The sequence below is a fragment of the Procambarus clarkii genome, chromosome 27 (genome assembly GCF_040958095.1).
Source record: "Procambarus clarkii isolate CNS0578487 chromosome 27, FALCON_Pclarkii_2.0, whole genome shotgun sequence".
NCBI classification, from domain to species: Eukaryota; Metazoa; Arthropoda; class Malacostraca; order Decapoda; family Cambaridae; genus Procambarus; species Procambarus clarkii.
Window position 1 is genome coordinate 5,079,681 of NC_091176.1, and position 17,590 is coordinate 5,097,270.

The 17,590-nt window shown below is 41.6% G+C and overlaps 1 protein-coding gene across 6 annotated transcripts in view; it reads left to right on the plus strand.

Moving 5' to 3' along the window:
• LOC138369274 (REST corepressor 1-like) overlaps positions 1 to 17,590 on the plus strand; it is a 164,766-nt gene that overhangs the window by 60,831 nt on the left and 86,345 nt on the right. For 3 of the 6 annotated variants that reach the window (XM_069332282.1, XM_069332286.1, XM_069332284.1), the window contains 2 exons: positions 7,585 to 7,754; positions 7,982 to 8,099. In XM_069332282.1, coding sequence (XP_069188383.1) covers positions 7,585 to 7,754; positions 7,982 to 8,099 — 288 coding nt within the window. The remainder of the gene's footprint in view (positions 1 to 7,584; positions 7,755 to 7,981; positions 8,100 to 17,590) is intronic. The other 3 variants (XM_069332283.1, XM_069332287.1, XM_069332285.1) reach the window with 1 other exon arrangement.

Genomic DNA, 17,590 nt, shown 5'->3' on the forward strand with positions numbered 1-17,590 from the left:
GTAGACGGTTGGAACAAGTTAAGTGAGAAGGTGGTGGAGGCCAAGACCGTCAGTAGTTTCAAAGCGTTATATGACAAAGAGTGCTGGGAAGACGGGACACCACGAGCGTAGCTCTCATCCTGTAACTACACTTAGGTAATTACACTTAGGTAATTACACACACACACACACACACACACACACACACACACACACACACACACACACACACACACACACACACACACACACACACACACACACACATGTGTGAAACATTAAATGAAAAGTTCCAAAGTGTGTTTGTACAAAATGAAATATTCAGAGAACCAGACACAATAAGAATTCCAGAGAACAACATAGAGCGGATAGAGGTGTCTAGAGATGAAGTGGAAAATATGCTAAAGGAGCTCGGGAGGAACAAAGCAGCTGGCCCAGATGGCGTTTCACCATGGGTTCTGAGAGAATGTGCATCTGAGCTCAGCATTCCACTTCACCTGATCTTTCAGGCATCCCTGTGTACAGGAATCGTAGCAGACGTGTGGAAACAGGCTAACATAGTTCCAATCTACAAAAGTGGCAGCAGGGAAGACCCCCTCAATTATAGACCTGTATCATTGACAAGTGTAATAGTGAAAGTATTGGAAAAGCTAATCAAAACTAAATGGGTAGAACACCTGGAGAGAAATGATATAATATCAGACAGACAGTATGGTTTTCGATCAGGAAGATCCTGTGTATCGAATTTACTCAGTTTCTATGATCGGGCCACAGAGATATTACAGGAAAGAGATGGCTGGGTTGACTGCATCTATCTGGACCTAAAAAAGGCTTTCGACAGAGTTCCACATAAGAGGTTGTTCTGGAAACTGGAAAATATTGGAGGGGTGACAGGTAAGCTTCTATCATGGATGAAAAATTTTCTGACTGATAGAAAAATGAGGGCAGTAATCAGAGGCAATGTATCGGAATGGAGAAATGTCACAAGTGGAGTACCACAGGGTTCAGTTCTTGCACCAGTGATGTTTATTGTGTACATAAATGATCTACCAGTTGGTATACAGAATTATATGAACATGTTTGCTGATGATGCTAAGATAATAGGAAGGATAAGAAATTTAGATGATTGTCATGCCCTTCAAGAAGACCTGGACAAAATAAGTATATGGAGCACCACTTGGCAAATGGAATTTAATGTTAATAAATGTCATGTTATGGAATGTGGAATAGGAGAACATAGACCCCACACAACCTATATATTATGTGAGAAATCTTTAAAGAATTCTGATAAAGAAAGAGATCTAGGAGTGGTTCTAGATAGAAAACTATCACCTGAGGACCACATTAAGAATATTGTGCAAGGAGCCTATGCAATGCTTTCTAACTTCAGAATTGCATTTAAATACATGGATGGTGATATACTAAAGAAATTGTTCATGACTTTTGTTAGGCCAAAGCTAGAATATGCAGCTGTTGTGTGGTGCCCATATCTTAAGAAGCACATCAACAAACTGGAAAAGGTGCAAAGACATGCTACTAAGTGGCTCCCAGAACTGAAGGGCAAGAGCTACGAGGAGAGGTTAGAAGCATTAAATATGCCAAAACTAGAAGACAGAAGAAAAAGAGGTGATATGATCACTACGTACAAAATAGTAACAGGAATTGATAAAATCGACAGGGAAGACTTCCTGAGACCTGGAACTTCAAGAACAAGAGGCCATAGATTTAAACTAGCTAAACACAGATGCCGAAGAAATATAAGAAAATTCACCTTCGCAAATAGAGTGGTAGACGGTTGGAACAAGTTAAGTGAGAAGGTGGTGGAGGCCAAGACCGTCAGTAGTTTCAAAGCGTTATATGACAAAGAGTGCTGGGAAGACGGGACACCACGAGCGTAGCTCTCATCCTGTAACTACACTTAGGTAATTACACTTAGGTAATTACACACACACACACACACACACACACACACACACACACACACACACACACACACACACATAACACAAGAAGTTGACATAATAGCACTAGAGATCTGCTATGAGGATGATAAACTAATGATGATAAATGCATATAGTCCACCGCCAAGCAGCACATGGTCAAAGGAGGAGCTAGATAGTAAACGTGAAGGTCTTATAACAATAATGAGAGAGATTATAGCGAGAGCGGATAACGATAGATCACGACTGTTGATAGTCGGTGACTTCAACTTGAAATCCATAGACTGGGAAGCATATGAAGCTAAAACAGAAGATTTTTGGACCTGTAAATTTGTAGACCTCATCCTGGAAACATTCTTGTATCAACATGTTAAACAAGCTACGAGGATGAGGGAAGGGGACGTTCCCTCCATGCTAGATTTGATATTTACCAGGAAGGAGGAAGAGATATTTGACATTCAGTACCTTCCTCCCTTGGGTAAAAGTGACCATGTCTTTTTGGGAATAAAGTATGCAATGCGTTATAAGCTGGAAGAAAATAAGGAGGTTGAAGCAGTTGAAAAACCAGACTTCAGGAGAGGACATTATGGTGACCTTAGAAATTTTTTTAGTGAGTATAATTGGACAGACTTGATGCTAGGCAAGGAAGTGAATGAGATGTATGTCAAGTTTTGTGAAATATATGATAAAGGCACAAAAAAATTTATACCAAAACAGAGATGCAGAACTAGGAAACAGGATTGGTTCAATAGAAATTGCGAGAGGGCTAGAGACCGAAAGACACAAAAATGGAATCAATACAGGAAGAGGCCAAACCCCCAAACATACCAGCGATACAAAGATGCGAGAAACAACTACACGGCAGTGAGGAGAGAGGCAGAAAGAAATTTTGAAAAAGGGATTGCGGACAAATGTAAAACAGAACCAGGTCTATTCTATAAATTCATAAACAACAAATTGCAGGTAAAGGATAATATTCAGAGGTTGAAAATGGGAAATAGATTCACGGAAGATGAAAAGGAAATGTGTGAAACACTAAACGAAAAGTTCCAAAGTGTGTTTGTACAAAATGAAATCTTTAGGGAACCAGATACAATAAGAATTCCAGAGAACAACATAGAACACATAGAGGTGTCTAGAGACGAAGTGGAAAAAATGCTCAAGGAGCTCGGTAAGAACAAAGCAGCTGGCCCAGATGGCGTTTCACCATGGGTTCTGAGAGAATGTGCATCTGAGCTCAGCATTCCACTTCACCTGATCTTTCAGGCATCCCTGTGTACAGGAATCGTAGCAGACGTGTGGAAACAGGCTAACATAGTTCCAATCTACAAAAGTGGCAGCAGGGAAGACCCCCTCAATTATAGACCTGTATCATTGACAAGTGTAATAGTGAAAGTATTGGAAAAGCTAATCAAAACTAAATGGGTAGAACACCTGGAGAGAAATGATATAATATCAGACAGACAGTATGGTTTTCGATCAGGAAGATCCTGTGTATCGAATTTACTCAGTTTCTATGATCGGGCCACAGAGATATTACAGGAAAGAGATGGCTGGGTTGACTGCATCTATCTGGACCTAAAAAAGGCTTTCGACAGAGTTCCACATAAGAGGTTGTTCTGGAAACTGGAAAATATTGGAGGGGTGACAGGTAAGCTTCTATCATGGATGAAAAATTTTCTGACTGATAGAAAAATGAGGGCAGTAATCAGAGGCAATGTATCGGAATGGAGAAATGTCACAAGTGGAGTACCACAGGGTTCAGTTCTTGCACCAGTGATGTTTATTGTGTACATAAATGATCTACCAGTTGGTATACAGAATTATATGAACATGTTTGCTGATGATGCTAAGATAATAGGAAGGATAAGAAATTTAGATGATTGTCATGCCCTTCAAGAAGACCTGGACAAAATAAGTATATGGAGCACCACTTGGCAAATGGAATTTAATGTTAATAAATGTCATGTTATGGAATGTGGAATAGGAGAACATAGACCCCACACAACCTATATATTATGTGAGAAATCTTTAAAGAATTCTGATAAAGAAAGAGATCTAGGAGTGGTTCTAGATAGAAAACTATCACCTGAGGACCACATTAAGAATATTGTGCAAGGAGCCTATGCAATGCTTTCTAACTTCAGAATTGCATTTAAATACATGGATGGCGATATACTAAAGAAATTGTTCATGACTTTTGTTAGGCCAAAGCTAGAATATGCAGCTGTTGTGTGGTGCCCATATCTTAAGAAGCACATCAACAAACTGGAAAAGGTGCAAAGACATGCTACTAAGTGGCTCCCAGAACTGAAGGGCAAGAGCTACGAGGAGAGGTTAGAAGCATTAAATATGCCAAAACTAGAAGACAGAAGAAAAAGAGGTGATATGATCACTACGTACAAAATAGTAACAGGAATTGATAAAATCGACAGGGAAGACTTCCTGAGACCTGGAACTTCAAGAACAAGAGGCCATAGATTTAAACTAGCTAAACACAGATGCCGAAGAAATATAAGAAAATTCACCTTCGCAAATAGAGTGGTAGACGGTTGGAACAAGTTAAGTGAGAAGGTGGTGGAGGCCAAGACCGTCAGTAGTTTCAAAGCGTTATATGACAAAGAGTGCTGGGAAGACGGGACACCACGAGCGTAGCTCTCATCCTGTAACTACACTTAGGTAATTACACTTAGGTAATTACACACACACACACACACACACACACACACACACACACACACACACACACACACACACACACACACACACACACACACACACACACACACACACACACACACACACACACACACACACACACACACACACCCCCCACCCCCCACCCCCCCCCACCCACCCCTACCTACCTACCTACCTACCTACCTACCTACCTTTTCCCCATCAATGAGGGGAAGGGGATAGGGGAGAAGGGGAAAAGCTAGGTCTGTGCAACAGATCATTACAGAACTGTGACTGGCTGTCGCCAGGATGATGGACACTCCCTGGAAATGAACAGCATGTAGAGCTAGACCCTGAGAACTCAGCAGAAGAGCCACACGAAGCAACCAGTCCCAAAGAGCCACGGACCACAGAGATGGTGCCTACCTCCCAAGCACTGTGCTGGAATTTGCAACAGTTTGGCTGTCGCTTCAGAGGGTTTGGATCGTTCGGGGCTCTACGATTCCGCTCCATTCGGACTGCTCTCCTCTCCAGTGGTTAAAACGCAGAGTTGAAATGCAGGGGTTCACTCCCCGGACACATCCGGGGAGTGTCCAACGTCTTGGTGGATGGCTTGTCGCAGTTCTTTTCCCTGTCCATGGAATGGACGGTCGAAGCCGACTCCTTCAGTTGGCTCTGCTGGACGTTCGGGATTCCGGAGGTGGACCTCTTTGCATCGACATGGTGTCAGCGTCTCCCAATCTATGTGGCGCTCTTCCTCGACTGTGGTGCCATCGCAGTGGACACCTTTCAGCAGAATTGGTTGAGGTGGGGTTACCAAGACCTCTTTTTCCCGGTACAGCTATTGATTCGGGTTCTGGCTCTTTTTGGAGTCTTACCACGGGAGAGTCGTCCTTGTGGGCCCCATTGATGGCCGGCACAGCCATGGTTTCAGGCTCTGCTTGCTCGGTGTCCGAACCCGGGGCATTTTCTGCGGCTCAGCTTCCTTCAGCAGCTCGGACCGTTCCAGTACATGGCTGGTTCGGTCTTCACATCTGGTCTTTTTGACGCAAGTGTATCACTACTTGTATGATCAGGCGCCTTCATTGATGGTGTCCCACCTGTGAGCTTGAGTCTTGGTGACAGTATGAAGTTTCCTGGCGTTCTTTTCGCCATTTCCTCTCTCTTTTTGTTGGTTGTCTTCTATTTCTGTTTAGATTATTTTGTCCTTTCTATGTTAGCTCTTTCAGGACTGTCATTTGATGTCCAATACTGTCACCTCTTGTCGTGAGGCGCTGACTCCAACTTGCGTTCGGGGTGGGTGTCACTTCCATTCCGTTCCGTAAACTTTCTCATGCTTTGTTTCACCTCTTGCCTGCTCATGCATCGCCTAAGCCGTCCTGGTCCTTGGACTGGGTGCTCTCTTTTCTCTCTTTTTCCTTGGTTTGTTGTTGCCCCTTCGGTTCAAGATTGTTTTTCCAAGGATCTGTTTCTGCTGACATTGGCCTCTGGGTGTTGGGTTGGTGAGCTTCACGCTCTCCTCCGGCATAGGGGTTTCTGCTCTTTCGGTCCTGGTGGTCGGTTTGTTCGGTGGCAGCCGTCTCCTTCCTTTCTGCCGAAGAGCGAGATGGCGGGCTTCCAGAGGGGACCTTGGTGCTTGGTTGGTTGGTGCTTGGTTGGTTGGGCTGGGGTAGCATCATGTGTTGTGTCCTGCTGCGGCTGTATGCTGTTACCTGTGTGCCTCGGCTTCTGTGGCTGGGGATGTGCTTTGGGTTGATCCAATTTCCCTTGTTCTCTTTTCCAGGGCTCGGGTCTCGCAGGTTATCCGCAGGGTTATTAGGTCTAGCCAGCCTGCAGCCTATCCTCGTGTCCATGGTGTTCATAAGTACAGTATGCTGCTTTGGCTGCCGTGTTTGGCTACATGTCTTGGGCTGACATTCAGGCACGGGGCCTATGGAGGTTGAACGGGGTTCTGGCTGCCTGTTGGCAGTCCCGGTCGTTCGTGTATGGCTTTGGGTTACAGGTTGCAGGCAGTTGTCTCATTTTCAAGTTGATGTGCACATTGTGGCTGCCTGCCGAGTAAGTCCCTCTTTTACTTGTCTTTGGATATGTAGCCCCTGGGAGCCAGAGGAGCTCCCCATAGAAAACCAGTGTTGAATGTAATGACTCCATTTTCTGGGTGAGCCCTGGAGTCTCCCTGGCACCCTCTCCCTCTCTTTGGTCAGCGGTTTCGTTTTTGATGCTCGGCCTCCGAACTGAGGTGTGAGCAGCCGTCGCGGGGGTCCAGAGCTCCCCCATCCCCCTCCCGGGAAGGGGTGGGCTGCGCGGATAAGTAGCGCGGCAATTGTGAATGACGTTTGCTTCTTTGCTTGTTTCCGTATGTTTTGGTGGAAGTTCTGTCTCTCGGTTCGGTCTTCAGTTGCAATTTCTTACCAAGTTGGGTTTGTTTTGTTATTCCTACCTTTCTGGGTGCCAAACCCTGGTCGATAACAGACATGGAATGCTACCATGGGGTTTCCATAAGCCATTGCTCCCTGTGCCTCTCTGAAGGAGTCTGGTTCTGGCTCGTGATCCCTGGTAGGCAGAACTCCATTGATACCCTAGACTAATATAGCGTATATCAGTCCGATAGCTCCAGGGAACCTCCGGGGCTTGCCCAGAAAATGGCGTTTCATTACATTCAACGCTAGTTTTTTTTTTTTTTAAGGTTTTATTCACCCACTTTCTAAAGAAATAAACTTTGAGTCCCTTAGGAAGTGTAGTTATTATTAATCTCTTCAAAGAACATTTTAAAAGTTTGGAGTTGTTGGATTTACAAAGAGGTTTTCTATCTAAATTTGTGCATTGGAATAGAAATGTGGATAGGAAGAAGGACAGTTATTAAGGCTTAGCTGAAAAACTAGTTTTGACCTTTATTCTTAACCAGAAATATTAGCCCATAGCTTTAGTCTTAGCTCTCTTTCCATATATGTCTCAGCCTTTTTTTTTTTTATATCAAACTTTACAGCAAGTTACTGAAGGTGGTGTCGGAGACAGTAGTGGAGATAGGTCCGAAGAGGACGAGGAAGGGAAGAATGGGGAGGAGACGAAGACCTGCTCTAACTGCACCATCCCAGCATCAGTGCTTAATGAATCCCCTAAGGGTCTACAGTGCCTCACATGCTACAACCACTGGAAGTAAGCTTCATTTATACAAATATATTTCATATTATCCAGAAATTTTATTCTTTTAACTTTAGTAATTTTGTAAAAAGTTCATTGATGCTTGTTTTAATAGTACAAGGAAATGTACATTTTAAGTTGATTTGATTTAGCAAAATGTTAATATAAGTTCAATATATTTCATGGTTACTTTTTATACAGTTAACACTGAAAGAAAATTACAGTAATTGTCAAGTGAATAGATTGGGATTTTACAGAAAAATGGGTTGTTTAAGACCTACTGTGGGACCTATGAAGAGAGACAAGCAGCTAATAAAACACAAGCGACGCCCCCCTCGTGGCATGCACATCAACCATGAAGTAAGTGCCCAGTGGCCTTCTTGTTATAGTATACATACACCGGCCTCCTTGTTGTAGTGTACACACCGACTTTCTTGTTGTAGTGTACACACTGACTTTCTTGTTGTAGTGTACACACCGGCCTCCTTGTTGTAGTGTACACACACCGACTTTCTTGTTGTAGTGTACACACTGACTTTCTTGTTGTAGTGTACACACCGGCCTCCTTGTTATAGTGTACACACCGACTTCCTTGTTGTAGTGTACACAACAACTTTCTTGTTGTAGTGTACACACCGGCCTCCTTGTTATAGTGTACACACTGACTTCCTTGTTGTAGTGTACACACCGACTTTCTTGTTGTAGTGTACACACACCAACTTTCTTGTTGTAGTGTACACACCGACTTTCTTGTTGTAGTGTACACACCGACTTTCTTGTTGTAGTGTACACACACCGACTTTCTTGTTGTAGTGTACACACACCAACTTTCTTGTTGTAGTGTACACACCGACTTTCTTGTTGTAGTGTACACACCGACTTTCTTGTTGTAGTGTACACACCGGCCTCCTTGTTATAGTGTACACACCGACTTCCTTGTTGTAGTGTACACAACAACTTTCTTGTTGTAGTGTACACACACCAACTTTCTTGTTGTAGTGTACACACCGACTTTCTTGTTGTAGTGTACACACCAACTTTCTTGTTGTAGTGTACACACACCAACTTTCTTGTTGTAGTGTACACACCGACTTTCTTGTTGTAGTGTACACACCGACTTTCTTGTTGTAGTGTACACACCAACTTTCTTGTTGTAGTGTACACACCGACTTTCTTGTTGTAGTGTACATACACCGACTTTCTTGTTGTAGTGTACACACCGACTTTCTTGTTGTAGTGTACACACACCAACTTTCTTGTTGTAGTGTACACACACCAACTTTCTTGTTGTAGTGTACACACCGACTTTCTTGTTGTAGTGTACACACCGACTTTCTTGTTGTAGTGTACACACACCGACTTTCTTGTTGTAGTGTACATACACCGACTTTCTTGTTGTAGTGTACACACCGACTTTCTTGTTGTAGTGTACACACCAACTTTCTTGTTGTAGTGTACACACCGACTTTCTTGTTGTAGTGTACATACACCGACTTTCTTGTTGTAGTGTACACACCGACTTTCTTGTTGTAGTGTACACACCAACTTTCTTGTTGTAGTGTACACACACCGACTTTCTTGTTGTAGTGTACATACACCGACTTTCTTGTTGTAGTGTACACACCGACTTTCTTGTTGTAGTGTACACACCAACTTTCTTGTTGTAGTGTACACACCGACTTTCTTGTTGTAGTGTACATACACCGACTTTCTTGTTGTAGTGTACACACCGACTTTCTTGTTGTAGTGTACACACCAACTTTCTTGTTGTAGTGTACACACCGACTTTCTTGTTGTAGTGTACATACACCGACTTTCTTGTTGTAGTGTACACACCGACTTTCTTGTTGTAGTGTACACACCGACTTCCTTGTTGTAGTGTACACACACCAGCCTCCTTGTTGTACACAGTGGCCTTTTTGTTGTAATGTACACAGTGGTCTTATTGTTAAAGTGTACACAGGGTTATCACAACTGAGTAACTCTGAAAATGCTTGATTTAAAAACACTTAATGGCTGGGTTAGGGAGGGAGTTAATTTTTATAAATACTCTAATATGTGATGCTTTGGGGAAACTATTAAATTTAATTTATGCAGCTAATTTCAAACCATTTTTGGATACATTCATGCAAACTTAGGAGTCTTCTGGGAGGGGCTCTCTGGCTGGTTGTCTCGAACACAATGAGGGGCATTTCAGAGGCATTTCATGACATGTTACACTGAATTGTTTTGGGAGAATTGGGCTTCCACCTTATGAGTTAACCAATACTTTAGAAAAGAAGGAAAATGCCAACTTTGAGTTGGTGAATTAACAGCTTTTTACACGATAAATCATCTCGTTATCAATTATTTTATTAATGTAATATTTTATGTATTTTAAGATTTTCTTTCTTGTGGATGGATATATTTGTAGCAAATTATCATTCTGGAAGCATTCAAGTGTAGTGTACTAGACTGTCTTAAAATATAACCACCCCACTCCCCAAATACATAAAAAAAATTCCCCTTTCTAAAATGAATGGCAATGGTGTGACATTCTTCAGTATGGTATATGAACGAGATGGGGAACCCGACAGTGCACAGGTCTCTGCCTGGCTCTGACTGCCTTTCCCTCCCATTTTCCTACTCTCTCCCTCCCTTCCTCTTATAGTTCAACCTTCCAATTAATTTAATCAATATCTGAATTCACTATTATTTAAATACAGTGGAACCTCGAATAACGAATTTAATCCGTTCTGGCGCCTTGATCGTCATGTGAAACAGATTTCCCCATTGACAATAATGGAAATCAAATTAATCCGTTCTACCACCGAAAAACATCAATATGATATTCGATGTTTTAAATAATGGAGCAGCCTACCTTACATACACTGAACAAACCCTTATGACATTTTTCTTACTTCAAATTTGTTCAATATTTTTTTTCATTTATAGCAAACGGTTCATTCGATGTTCAGTAGGTAGGCTGCTCCACGTTTCTTAAATAAAACAAAAAACTTTTTTAAATAAAAAAAAATGAAAATAAAAAAGTTGAAACAAACTGAAAAAAAGGACAAAGGCAATAAAGGTTTGTTCAGTGTTTGTCGGGTAGGCTGCTCCATTATGACAATCTTTCTTTGCTTCAAATGTGTTCCATTTATTGTGTGTGTTTCATTTATGTCTCAATAATGGAGCAGCCTACCTGACAAACACTGAATGAACCTTTATGGTATTTGTCCGTTTTTCAAATTGTTTCAACTTTTTTATTTTTTATTTGTTTTTATTTAAGAAACATGGAGCAGCCTACCTGCAGAACACTGAACGAACCTTTTTGACATTTGTTGTTTTTCACAAAATTTCATTTCTTTTCTCTACAAAAAAGTCAATGCTTTGCAACATCACAGCAATCACCCCTTTATATCCCAGCATCATTAAAAAAAAAATTATTTGCTTCGTCAGAGGCGTCCGAGAATGTGTGAGAAGCAGCGCGACCCCACCTTGTGGTGTAGACGTTTTTCAAATGAGCGCTTGCCATAAGAGATGAATTGTCGGCGATCTGGGCGCTCGTTACTCAAAATGCTCGCCAATTGAGGCGTTTGTCACTTGAGGTTCTACTGTAATGCTAAAGTAGACGATGAGTTACGATGATGTGGCTGATGATATGATGACCAAACCACACATAATAAGATGGAGACAACTACGAAGCAACTTTGTTTCTCAATCTTCTGATGTGTGGATTGGTCATCGTAATGCTGATGTCTATGAACTTGGGGCAGAACATTTTACATTCACAGACTTTGTGAAGGAGGGGTATTGGGTGTGTTTGGGGAAGCACTAGGACGACCCCAGTTACTCTGTGACACCCGGTAAAATCAACTTTAATCCTGCAAAGCTTAATGTGTATCAAGTATGTGTTAAGCTTGTATGAGCCCCACTTGTTATTCAGTGTGACACAAGAATGTTTTAGGATTTAAATAAATATCTGTACCCAGGATATGCCACGAGAGTTGCTGGGTGATGGATGGTCATGGGAACAAGATCTAGGGGTGGTTTTGGATACTAACTGTCACCAAAGGAACACACACAAAGAACATTGTGTCAAGCGCGTATATGTCGTTTTCCATCTTTAGCCTCGCTCTTAACTACATGGATACTGAAATACTAAAGAAACTGTTCATGACTCTCTTGAGACCAAGATTGAAATACGCAGCAGGTGTATGGTGCCAGAATCTCAAGAAGCACATCAATAAACTGGAAAAGATGGAACGGCATGCTACAAAATGACTTAGAGAACTGAAAAACAAGAGTTACGAGGAGTGGTAGAGGCCTTAAATATGCCAAAGATAGAAAATAGAAGAAAAAGGGATGGTATGATCACCACTTACAAAGTAATAATAGGAATTGACCAAATTGACACAGACGAATTCCTGAAACCCGCAATTTTAAGAATAAGAGGACGCAAATTCAAGCTAAGGAAACAAAGGAGCGGAAAAATATTAGCGAGTTTTCTTTTGCAAACAGAGTGGTAGACGGTTTGCATAAGTTAAGTCAGTTCCAAATATGCAATAAATGAAAACTGGTTCGATTTCAATCAAACTTTTTTGACGTGTTGTATATGAAAAGGGTTTCATCTGGTCCAAGTCTTAGCATCGTAGCGTAAATAGGAAGGGAGAAAGAAAATATTGAATTGTCAAAAATTTTCCAAAATGGTCAAAAAGATTATCAAACACATGTGTCAACTGAAATCATGTCTATGATTCAGCTATCACAATAGCATATATTAAAAATATATATAATTAGTTTTATAAAAAAAATTAAGTTGAAAAAAAATAATTTTTGTTGTTTTTCTTTCTTAAATTTTATTTTTCTTATTTGTTTATCGGACGATTTGCATGAAACTTATACATCTGACTGCATGTAAGCCTATCTGTAAGGATGCCAAGGATGGGGAGGTGAAACTTATACATCTGACTGCATGTAAGCCTATCTGTAAGGATGCCAAGGGGGGGGGGGGTCAGGAAATTGGTTGATGTCACCCTCAGTCACAGATGGCAGCACCTTAGACTTTATTATTTTCTTATAAGAATTTTTGTTACTTGAAAATAAATAACTCTTTCATTTTTTATTCAATTTACATGAAACTTACACCTTACATGTAGAGTGTATGCCTCTAAAATCTGGCACAAGTTTTGCTTCCTAAGTTCATATATTGATTTTATTATAGCAATAAACATGATATATTTGCATAATTTTTGGGGGGAACTTTGACTATTTGCTTTAGGAAAACTAAAAATGTTTTGGAAAATCCCTTCCTAAAGATCCTTTATTATATGCTAATGTGACAGAAAAGTGTCATAGAATGATTATATCCTAAAGGTGTGGTTGTTGATAAACACTTGAAAATGTGTAATATTCGTTCAAAAAAAATAAATAAATAAAAATCTCCCTTTCTATTTAGGCTGCAGTACTGAAACTTGGAACAATTACAGCCCTTTTCATATACAACTAGTCAAAAAATATTGGTTGACATTGAACAACTTTTAAAAAACTAATCTCATGGCCCCTGTAAGTTAAGAAGGTGGTGGAGATAAAAACCGTCAGCAGTTTCAAAGCGTTATATGACAAAGAGTACTGGGAAGACAGGACACCACGAGCGTAGCTCTCATCCTGTAACTACACTTAGGTAATTGCGCACACACACACAGAGGAGAGGTTATCTTGAGACGATTTTGGGGCTTTAGCGTCCCCGTGGCCCGGTCGTCGACCAGGCCTCCACCCCCAGGTAGCAGCCTGTAGCAGCTGTCTAACTGCCAGGTACCTATTTACTGCTAGGTAACAGGGGCATTAGGGTGAAAGAAACATTTTGCCCATTTGTCTTCGCCTCCGTCGGGGATCGAACGCGGAATCAACTATGAATCCAAAGCACTGTCCACCCAGCGGTCAGGCGCCCTGCGAAACAAATGTAAAACAGATCCAAGCCTTTTCTATAAATTCATTTAAAGCAAGCTGCATGTAAATGATAAAATTCAGAGATTGAGAATGGGCAACAAATTCATAGAGAATGAAAAAGAAATGTGTGAAAGATTAAAGGAACAGTTTGAAAATGTGTTTGTGCAAAATGAGATTTTCAGAGACCAGATTCAATACCAGTTCCAGTGAACACCATAGAATACATTGAGATACAGTATCTCAAGGCAAAGTGGAAAAATTACTGAAGGGGCTAGGAAAAAATAAACCAGTTAGACCAGATGGCATTTCACCTTGGGTGCTGCGAGAATGTTCAATTTCGATCTGGAAGATCCTGTGTCACGAACTTACTCAGTTTCTATGATTGAGCCACAGAGATTTTACAGGAAAGAGATGGTTGGATTGACTGCATCTATCTGAACCTAAAAAAAGGCTTTCGACAGAGTTCTACATGAGAGGTTGTTTTGGAAACTGGAACATATTGGAGGGGTGACAGGTAAGCTTCTAACTCGGATGAAAAATTTCCTGACAGAAAAATGAGGGCCGTAATCAGAGGCAATGTATCGGATTGGAGGAATGTCACGAGTGGAGTACCACATGGTTCAGTTCTTGCACCGTTGATGTTCATTGTCTAAATAAACGATCTACCAGTTGGAATAGAGAATTACGTGAACATGTTTGCTGATGATGCTAAGATAATAGGGAAGATAAGAAACCTAGATGATTGTCATTCCCTTCAAGAAGACCTAGAAAAAATAAGTATATGGAGCACCACTTGGCAAATGGAATTTAATGTGAATAAAGGCCATGTTATGGAATGTGGAATAGGAGAACATAGACCCCACACAATCTATAAATTATGTGAGAAATCTTTAAAGAATTATGACAAAGAAAGGGATCTAGGGGTGGTTCTCGATAGAAAACTGTCACCTGAGGACCACATTAAGAACATTGTGCGAGGAGCCTATGCTACACTCTCTAATTTCAGAATTGCTTTTAAATACATGGATGGAGAAATACTAAAGAAATTGTTCACGACTTTTGTTAGGCCAAAGCTAGAATATGCAGCGGTTGTCTGGTGCCCATATCTTAAGAAGTACATCAACAAACTGGAAAAGGTGCAAAGACATGCTACTAAGTGGCTCCCAAAACTGAAGGGCAAGAGCTACGAGGAGAGGTTAGAGGCATTAAATATGCCAAAACTAGAAGACAGAAGAAAAAGAGGTGATATAATCACTACGTACAAAATAGTAACAGAAATTGATAAAATCGATAGGGAAGATTTCCTGAGACCTGGAACTTTAAGAATAAGAGGTCATAGATTTAAACTAGCTAAACACAGATGCCTAAGAAAATTCACTGGAGGGCCAGGTCCCAAATCTACACAGTAAAATAACAACGTACTGGAGTGAACGATATGGGAAGAAAATGCAAGATTGAACCAGTGAAGAGCAGAGGTGCCATAGGCACAATCAGAGAGCACTGTATAAACATCAGAGGTTCGCGGTTGTTCAACGTCCTCCCAGCGACTATAAGAAATATTGTCGGAACAACCGTGGACATCTTCAAGAGAAAACTGGACTGTTTTCTAAGAGAAGTTCCGGATCAGCCGGGCTGTGGTGGGTATGTGGCCCTGCGGGCCGCTCCAAGCAACAGCCTGGAGGACCAAACTCTCACAAGTCGAGCCTGGCCTCGGGCCGGGCTTGGGGAGTAGAAGAACTCCCAGAACCCCATCAACCAGGTATCAACCAGGTATCAACCACTTTCGCAAACAGAGTGGTAGACGGTTGGAACAAGTTAGGTGAAAAGATGGTGGAGACCGTCAGTAGTTTCAAACTGTTATATGACAAAGAGTGTTGGGAAGACGGGACACCATGAGCATAGCTCTCATCCTGTAACTACACTTAGGTAATTACACTTAGATAATTACACACACACACACACAACCTCAGGAAGCAGCACATATCAGCTGTCCAACCACCAGGTACCTATTTACTGCTAGGCAACAGGAGCATCAGGGTGAAAGACTCTGCCGATCTGTGATAAAGATGGAGACGGTTGCCTCTCCTTTGTTCTGGTGGCCATTTTCTTCTGCGGGTTGCTTCCCCGCCTGGCCACCGGGGCGGCGGTGCAGTTTGTTTACTTGTGCCTGGGTGTGCGAGCTCGGGTTTTGGGGGAGTTTTTCACCTCCTTCAGGGGTTTTATCCTCCTGTTGCTGTTTCTTTGCCTTTTCTGGGGTGTTCTGCCCTTTTTCAGTTCCTCTGGGAATGCTTGGGTGTTGGTTTTTACCCCGGTTTTGCATTTTCTGTCTGTCTGGGTCTGGGCCCTGGGGTCCGTCTGTTTATGCTTGCTCCCACTCCTTGTTTCCCTCAGTTTTTGGTCTGTTTTGGCCGTTTCACTGGGGGTTCTGTCTGGGTGCTGTGCTTTGCCCTCTCTGTGGTGGTTTGGGCTTTCCCGGGTTCAATTCCGGGTCCCTTTGGTTTTTTTGGTTTCGTTCTGCAGGTTTCTTCCTCTTGGGCCCCCTTTGGGGGTTCAGGAGGTTTTTAGTTACCTCGTGTGTGACCCAGGTCTGCCTTCTGGGGTTCCGGGGTCTTTCTGGCTTGCAGGCTGCTCTTTTTGGGTCTTGGCACGTGTTGTGGTTGTGACGTGGCCTTGGTTTTTGTTGACGAGGTGGGCCTTTTGGTGCAGCTATTGTGCTCTCTCGGTGCCTTCTTAGTCTGGCCGGCGTGGTGCTCTCTGCCCGCCAGTTGGCTGCTTGTCTTTTTCTTTTCTTTCTTTTATTTTTATTTTCATATACATATATATACATATATATACACACATATATATATATATATATATATATATATATATATATATATATATATATATATATATATATATATATATATATATATATATATATGTCGTACCTAGTAGCCAGAACGCACTTCTCAGCCTACTATTCAAGGCCCAATTTGCCTAATAAGCCAAGTTTTCATGAATTTATTGTTTTTCGATTACCTAACCTACCTAACCTAACTTTTTCGGCTACCTAACCTAACCTAACCTATAAAGATAGGTTAGGTTAGGTAGGGTTGGTTAGGTTCGGTCATATATCTACGTTAATTTTAACTCCAATAAAAAAAAATTGACCTCATACATAATGAAATGGGTAGCTTTATCATTTCCTAAGAAAAAAAAATAGAGAAAATATATTAATTCAGGAAAATTTGGCTTATTAGGCAAATTGGGCCTTGCATAGTAAGCTGAAAAGTGCGTTCTGGCTACTAGGTACGACATTATATATATATATATATATATATATATTATTAGACCTGCCTTACCCTACAGAGTTCTTCGTCGACTTGCTTCCATTCTGAGCTGTGGCTGAGAGCACGTCTCAGCTCAGAATGGAAGCAAGTCGACGAAGAACTCTGTAGGGTAAGGCAGGTCCTAGTCAACAACGGCTTCTCCAATAGTTTCGTCGAAGACATCATAAGAAGAAAAGTGAAACGCCATGCAACCTCTGAAGAGACAACTAACACAACACCTATACCCCCTATTAGACTATTTTTCAGGAACTTTTTTCCACAGCTCATAAAACGGAGGAAAGGGTCCTGAAAGATATTGTTAATAGAAACGTTATCCCTACAGACAAAAATCAGAGGATACAACTGACGATTTACTATAAAACCAGAAAAACGGCCAGCCTACTCATGAGAAACTCTCCAGACACAAAGCAGAACGCTTTAAAAGAGACCAACGTCGTCTATGCCTTCAAATGCCCTCTTGGGGACTGTAAGCTCCAAAAAACCCAGTATATAGGCAAGACAACAACATCTCTTTCTAGGCGTTTAACGATGCATAAGCAACAAGGCTCCATTAAGGAACATATAATCTCTTCCCACAACCAAACCATCGCC